The sequence below is a fragment of the Dysidea avara genome, chromosome 7 (genome assembly GCF_963678975.1).
Source record: "Dysidea avara chromosome 7, odDysAvar1.4, whole genome shotgun sequence".
NCBI classification, from domain to species: domain Eukaryota; kingdom Metazoa; phylum Porifera; class Demospongiae; order Dictyoceratida; family Dysideidae; genus Dysidea; species Dysidea avara.
This window is the reverse complement of record NC_089278.1, coordinates 28,704,240-28,712,472: the sequence shown is the minus strand read 5'-3', so window position 1 is coordinate 28,712,472 and position 8,233 is coordinate 28,704,240. Positions and strand designations below refer to the sequence as shown.

Sequence of the window (8,233 nt, the reverse complement as noted above, 5' to 3'; positions counted from 1 at the left end):
TGCCTCTGTAGTACTGTTTGTAATTGTTAGCTACAGTATGTTTCAGTAAGGCAAAATTTTTGGCCTCGATTATTCTTGCAGTATACACACTTGTGTATGTATAAGACTACAAGTTACCGTGATATGCACGCAGGATAAGTAAAAAATAGCATACACTTCAGTTGTTACAATCTTGCTTGCATTCCACCAGTTACCAAAATGATTTCACCAGTGATGTAACTAGCATCATCAGAACACAGGAATGAAACTGTACCACCACAATCCTCTGGTTGGCCCAGCCTGTATGGAGAACATGTGATACGCACATGACTAGTATACCAACAAACTTGAATATCTATATCTGTGATAAACATGTATGGTACCATGAAACCTCGCTTAGTAGCCACCTCTGCAACAATGCTACCTTGTTGGCCATGTCTGCACTGATACTGCAGTTTTGGTTACCAACATAGAAAGACCCAAGGTTGGTGGCGGTTTGATGTAACAGTTTTTGCTGTTTGCAATAAACACTTCTTTTTTTGTCAATGTGATTACGGTAGTGGTTGGGTAGTAGTTGCCAGGGCACAACTACCATATAGTTCCAGTAAAATCTGAAGTATGGCTTTACTGGGATATCATGACCTCATTACTATGTCTACCTCATAGTTGAGAAAGGTGGCTCTATTAAAGACATTTTTCACTATAGCATATGTTAACCAAATGCCAGACTCAGTGAGACACACATAGATCCTGGAATGTATCCATGTAAGCTATGCATTATAAAGGATGGGATTATGGGCCTGATATTGGTGTTCTGTATATAGATTCAACTGACACCCAAGCCTGCAGGACATTACCCTTGTGCAATTGTCTGCCTGTATATTAGTAAGCATGTCTGTCCTCTTCTTGTTTCAGGCTCGAGTGCTTCCTGAAAATAACACGTCAATTAGTTTTCCTCTACATTTTGGGGATAACCCACCCCACTTCCTCTGAGACAAAAGAGCACCGCCCATGTCACATTAACTATTATAGAAGAAGAGATAGAGGAGGTGGGTGGGAGGGAAAAATAACAACAACTTGCTAACTGTTTATTTCAAATGTGCTGGAATGTCAGACTGGCCCCCTTTATAGACTTCTTCGGAGTTCGTGCCTATACTATTGGAATGCGCTAGGGGGTTGGGTCAAAACCTGTATGACTGGTCTGGATATAGTGACAGTCCAGGCAAGTTCGTCCTGCTAGTTAACCTTGTTTAACCTGCTGTTAAACTTGTAGCATAGATAACTGTGTATTGGAAATGCCTCCTCCCCCTCCCTTGAAAAACTTTTGGCCTTCTCATTCCTTAGCTAATAAGAATCTCCAATCCTCCATGCACGATCACGATTTCATGCTTTTAAGCTACACTCCACAGTCATGCACAACACCACACATAATAATACCAGTTCCCATGTGTGTTGTCACGGGTACAGTATAGGTACATACCTTTTTATACTAAGTGTATCAACGATTCTTTCTGTAGCTGCTTCACTTGTCCAGATCTGTTGATGAGAGGCATGTACATTTGATTTTAAATACATCTCAAGTACATACGTAGATGTCAGTGTTGGTAAACACTTTAGTGCAAAGTTGATGCATGTATGACTAGGGATCAGTTGTAGCAACAGATAAGTTATGCATTGTTGTAGGTATCACACATACAACATGGACACACCAAATCTTTTTTTTTTTCACAAAGTGTTGACCCTTTAATACTGACATGGCAGGTCCAATTCCCTTAGTTCCGTTAAGTTGTTATACCTACAACTACTTGCACTCTTTGAAAAATTGCATGCATGAGTTTTTTAAAAATCTGACACACTGTAATGAACTCATATGTGACTGAATTTGACAAAACCTGGCTTCAACACACAAAGCTTCGTTAGGAGATATGTAATCATTGTGTAGTAACTTCCCAGTGCCTACAGCTGTGTAAACAAAATTTGCACCAATTATTCATCTATTTACTAGCTATCACTGTGTGGGTGCATAAGTTTCTGATACCCAAAATATGCCCTGTTTTGGGTAGCCTTTTTCAAACAGGTAATAATATCACAGGTGGTAGTAATAGGGGCTTAATATAGAAGTATAAAATGAAGCAAGAAGACAAATGGAATCCAGAGGCCAAGTTTGGGGCCTCCATGGCCCACAAATCACTCCAAATTGATTGAGAACACTATTGGCGAGCTGTCTGTGAAATTCCAGCTCACTACACACCATTACAACAAAGCCATGGCCTTTTAATGGCGCCATTCTTCCACTCGTGGCTTTGACAGGGTCAGAGGAAAGCTGCTGCAGAAATCAGACTTTCAAGTCCTGAAGGAAATACAGAGTGGAATATGATAGTGTATTAGATCGGCAATCCATTTCTGGTAAAAACGTAAGTTTGATTTTGTGTGTGTATATACTTTAATACATATTACCATAATATGTATTAAAGTATAAACAATAAGCCGGGCACACAGGGGTCATACACTAATACATACTGTAAGTATCTTGCATACACAAGACCTATGGGCTACTTGTGTTATTACTCATAGCAGACCAAGCATGATTCAAATAAACACTGGGCATCACTCAGAATCAGGGCTTTACTCATTTAAAGACCAGGTATAAAATGCTGGGAAGGAAACACAAACCCAGAACATATGAGGAGATACAAAATTGTTGACTGTACATGTTCACTCACTGCAGAACTAAAATGAGTCTTTATTATTCCTGGTGCTAAACAATTAACTCTAATATTTTCAACTCCTAGTTCTACAGACAGAGCTCTAGTCAATCCAAATAAGGCAGTCTTGCTGACTGAATACGCTCCAAGTCCCTGTAAAACAGTATGTACATAACAGTGCCCTCAAATACACTACACACACTTACTGACAACGGTACAAATCCACCAACTGATGATACAAACACAATGGAGCCATTGCTGTGAAGAAAAGAAATAACTCAGTGAGACATATACACTGTAAATACAGTAATGTGGGTGCTACTACTAACAAGTAGAGGAAAAATTAGAAAGATTAGGGATCAAAGAAAATAGTAGTGAAACAAGGGAATAGCTAAAAAGTGGTGAAACAAGGAGGTTGCCTTTACCTGCAGATATGCAAGTGGACATTAAATCCTTAACTCCAGTATATAACCATGACTGAATTAGGGATTAAATGTCCACTAGTATATCTGCAGGTATAGACAACCTCCTTGTTTCACCACTTTTAGTTATTCCCTTGTTTTCACTACTTTTTTTTCTTTGATCCCTATGAAATTTCTAATTTGTCCCTTTAATTGTTTGTTTACTTTTTAAACAACATAATTATTACAAATGAACTGGTGCATACTGCATTAAAAGAAGAATGTGGCACCAGGAATGCCATAAAAAATTATTTTTGCGAACACTCAACAATCAATTACATAATGGAAAGGGAGGTGGCCATTACGTTTGTAAGCTCCGCCCAGTACACAGCATTGCAAACTAAGAACAGTATGAGAAGCACCTCTGCAATCAATCCAGTCACTACGGAAAATATGGGTGATAGCTACATAAATAGCCAACACAGCCACAGGGAAGCCACATCATGCTATCACGAATCCATGATCAACACCTTGCGTTGTTAGCGAAAAGAACTAGAACACAAAGGAGGACAAAGGTAAGACCATGATGCGTGTATTGTACGTACTGCGGTTGATGAAAAGGCACATCTCAGGACAAAGCGACATTAAACAGTGAAGAAATCAAGCCCGTAGCCTTATCTATTGTCGGTTAGGCTTGGCTGGAGGCATCAGTCAGTCGGTTAAATGATTTTTTTTTTAAATTTCACAGTTTGGGTTGGTCTAAAGACAAATTTTGTACTTGGCTGTGCCTAACCAATGCTGCCAAGTTGTCATGAAGGGAAATTGAAGCTGGTTTTAAAGCGTCATTTTGAACATGTGTCCAAGTACAAATTGAAGAACAATAGCACTACTAGGTATAGTGTCCTGATTATCAAAGTGTTTTGATTATCGAAGTGTTTTGATTTTCCAGTCAGTTTACATGCTAAGGAATACTTTGGTATCATTACCAAGTGTCCAGATTATGCAGGTGTCAAGTGTACTGATTACAGTAACAAGTTCCACTGTAAATCCATTGATAATACCACTTCTGTTTGTCCGGTTGTGTACAATTGTTTCAGTCTCATTTTCTCTACAGCATTACCTTATATGTAAACATGGCATGTAACCTTAAGAAGTATTGCATGTAAACAAATACTGTATACACTAGGATACACTGTAAACTCACTGGCTGTTCTTCAGATGAGGATATGCTTCTTTTGCTAGTAAAAAACTGGCCTTTACATTAACATCAAATATCTGTAGTAAAGAAAAACAGCATTAGACCGCAATACACATAACAAATCTCTCTGTACATCAGGTAACAAGTTGGTAGAATTTTGTTCGGCAGTTAGTCGAAATGCATGAAAATTTCTGTAAACTGGGAAGTCGCTAAATAACACCACTTCTTCATCACAGTAGTGATGCTAAACAGCTTGTTTAAGAGAAATTTATGCTCTACAATTTCCCTTGTTTCAGTCAGCAATTTGACTAGAAATGCCTCACAATCAAATCTTGTCTTAGCTATTTTTCTCATCAACAGTCTACCATTTGGCTAAAAACCACTTCCATATCTAATCTCATGATAATATTTGCTATTTTCCAGAGTTTTCTTTTTTACACTGCACTATCTGATTAATTTGCTTCCAAATCCAAGCTATTTTTTACTATTTTCCTGTAGGGCCATGCCCTCAGACCCCCCTAGCTAGAGCGCTATGCATACTGAGTGCACAAACTGAGCTCGAGTGTGCATAGTGAACTGATGAAAACCCTACAACTATTCCCAACTGAATCAAGTGGGATCAAACCGGATTACTAAATTCTACAAAAATAAATTGCTACCCCCTTTCCCACCCCTTCACTGGCAATTTACTTGTTATGTCCCCCATCTTATTATTTGTATAAATCAACACTGATAGTAGAAACATTTAACAACATTGTTTACACAAATGTAGAAAACCTTGACAGAAATGCATTGTACGTATCATACACACACATACCTTATCCCATGCTTTCTCAGTTGCCTAGGGAAGGTAAATAAGTTTGTACAAGTATGAACACATACAAGGGTAATGTACCTCCATTATCGGTCCAAATATTGGATTGACTGCAGCATTGGATACCAATATATCCAGTTTTCCAAACTTGTCAACTGTCTGTGTATGAGATTAGTAGTTTATACTTTATAGACAAGCAAATGAGAACACACACACACATTACACAGGTACACAATTTGCAGTGATCGTCATACAGATGTATGCGCAAATAAATAGTGCTAAACAGATAATACCACAACCAGTGCTACATTACAATCAGGTTGAGCTGATACCTCCAATAACTCCTTCCCTCAAGCTTGTAAGGAGCCAAATTACACATGTCCGCTTTATTGCTATTATTTTTATGAGAAAATCTGGTTTTTAACTGTTTTCTCAGGTATCACCTCAACATGAACATACAGTTATAACACTTCTCCTCACCTCCTGAATTAGTTGTTTCCTATCTTCTTCTTTCCCAACATGACACACCATACCAGCCACATTAATATTGTCCTCCTTCAACTTCTCTACTGCTTTATCAACATTCTGTTGTTTACGACTACTAACCATCACTGTTGCTCCATCTAGGCCGAGTTTCCTGGCTATGGCAAACCCAATACTGCAAGGAAAGGACATAATGTAAAACCACATTAGATAGAGTATGTATAAATACTAGCTCTATATTATGTACTGCAATAAGAAGGTACTTTTTGAACATTAGTAGATCTCTACAGCAACTACCTGTATTTGCCTAGATATAATTTAGAAGTTTAATGAATTGTCACAAGATCAGGTAGTGATACCACCTCAATTAGCAGCTGCAGCAACCTCTTTCATAAGACCACCATTTTATCATGGTCATGTCTTTAAGAAAGAAGATCATAATAAGTTTTGGTCTTGGGTAACACATTAATATTATTCAACACCAAGGGCATGGGCAGGGGGGGGGGGTTAGATGGTTCAGATGAACCCCCTCCCCTCTCAGAAGCAGAATTTTGTTTTAATTAAAAATCACACACAATCTTACAGTCCTGGAGCTCTCCAGTAGCTACTTACACACTGGTACGGTTCTGTAATACTTTTGAGAGTCATATTGAATCATCAATGTATTGCATCACATGATCAATTGTGCATGTGATACATGGTGAAAGACTGTTCGTTCAATTGGTTCAGACATATTACAAAGCAGCAACTGCGATAAAGTTGAGTGGTCGTGTTATACATGTGTCAGGTTAGCACAAACTGTGAATATAGTTGATGTATATTTACATGATGAATGTTTTGTTTATTTGTCACATGTTGCGAGCATGTGATGTCTCTAAAATATTGGCAAGAGTGTGAAGTTACTGACCATCAACAGGAGGACCGGCCGAGAATAATGTATACCTGGAAGAAAGTATTGCCAACTAAGGGACTCAAATGTGAAGTGCTAAGAAAGTTCAATGAAGTTGGCTGTCAGCATGTTGCTGTCTGGAAGTGAAGATTAGTTAGTATTACAACAGGTTTAGTTTCTATAAGCTGCATAAACAGCAGTGTGTAGATCTTAGCTAGTTAGATGCAAAAACACCACCTTTAATGTTATTGCCCAAGGGCACATTTTGTGTATGCATCATTTTTGTTCAAATCTGGTTCAGGGGAAACACCCAGGCCTTCCCCCATGCACTTTAAATCCAAACCCCATTGCAGAAAATCCTGGCTACGCCCCTGCACACTTAGCGTTCAATGTAGGGGGAGTAAGACAAGACCATGTGAATGCATAATAATGTTGTGCAAGTACTGAAAGTATTTCACGTGAGCTGAATGGATCCTGAACAAAAAAGAGGACAAACTCGATACATATTTTAGCTCTAATTACGTAGTTTGTTTGCAATGGAATGATTCATGACTGGAGAAACGCTACCGTTATGGAGTAATTGGACTTAAAATGATGACAATGTATGGCAGTCACGATTTTCACATCAACAGTAACAGTGGTCAACAATGGTTACAATACAATTGTTGTTGTACAATCTATTACTTTCAACCGGTAGTACAACTACATTTAAATTTTTTTTTTAATTGTTAGTGCTTCGTAGTGCACGTGGTCTTGTCCTACCCCCCCCCCCCCTGCTTTCAATGCAGATTAATAAGTAAGTAGCAAAACACAGATACAAATTGTACTCTTTCACTGTATACTCAGCTGTATATAATTGGCACTCTTCCCCCTCCCTCCATTCACTAACTACCAATGCACGTCACTTAAAGTCATACAGGAGGATCGATCTTCACATTTAGATTTTTAATATTACAATAATTGACCGTAAATGTGATTGCTATCTGAGTAGCATGCATTGAAGGAGCTACAGCAGTTTGCAGTCAACTTTAATACTATAGACTTCTTGCTGGTAAAAGAGGACAGCCGGTAATTTCAGCTGACACTATAAAAGAACATTATGTATGTTGTTGTCTCTTCTTAAAGTAGAAATTATATAGAGTATGATTTACACTGGTAAAATTCAGTGTACATTTAATCACCAGTAAATCCTGAATAATCTTGCATGTTCAGACCGCTTTTTTTTCTTTTTCATTTAGTCAGGAGAAAAAAAGGGGTTTGAATACCCGCACTTGTTCTCAAAATCCCGGTTGTGGTTGGGATTGTTCTATGTGAGCGTCACATGCTCGGTTCTACAGGCTGAGCACAACTCTTTTACTTAATGCTTTACAATTTGATGGTCACATCAAAGCAGAGGATCAGACCCCGGGATCAGAGGTGAATTTCTGTGCCATGTCAGCCAAATCATGCACGATCGAGGCAGCAAGTAAAGTGTACAATCATATACCTCCAAGTATACCAGTTATCCTTTAACACTCACCCTTCAGTAGAAGCTGTCACTATGGCCACTCTTCCATCCAGTCGAGATGATGACTTCCCTGCAGCCTGTATCTTACGAACTGACATCGCTGGGAGCTGTCCAGCTATACTCGATGTTCGACCAAACACACTACGAAGGGCGGAAAGCATAAGGAGAACAATCTCAAAGTCTGCAAAATGTTTGCTTTAAAGGTCACTGCGCACGTCCGGATATTATAGGATTATGGCTTTGAGCAAATGTCACAT

The 8,233-nt window shown here is 38.7% G+C and overlaps 1 protein-coding gene across 1 annotated transcript; it reads right to left on the bottom strand.

Annotated features, from left to right (window-relative positions):
• Positions 1-40: 40 nt before the first annotated feature.
• Positions 41-8,206, bottom strand: LOC136262609 (dehydrogenase/reductase SDR family member 4-like). Its single transcript, XM_066056999.1, has 9 exons — positions 7,989-8,206; positions 5,578-5,755; positions 5,179-5,256; positions 5,101-5,124; positions 4,290-4,360; positions 2,891-2,942; positions 2,703-2,837; positions 1,460-1,515; positions 41-279 (listed from the first exon to the last, which is right to left on the bottom strand). The coding sequence occupies exons 1-9, from the start codon at positions 8,135-8,137 to the stop codon at positions 165-167; spliced, it is 858 nt and encodes a 285-aa protein (XP_065913071.1). The 5' UTR covers positions 8,138-8,206; the 3' UTR covers positions 41-164.
• Between the last annotated feature and the right edge of the window lie 27 nt (positions 8,207-8,233).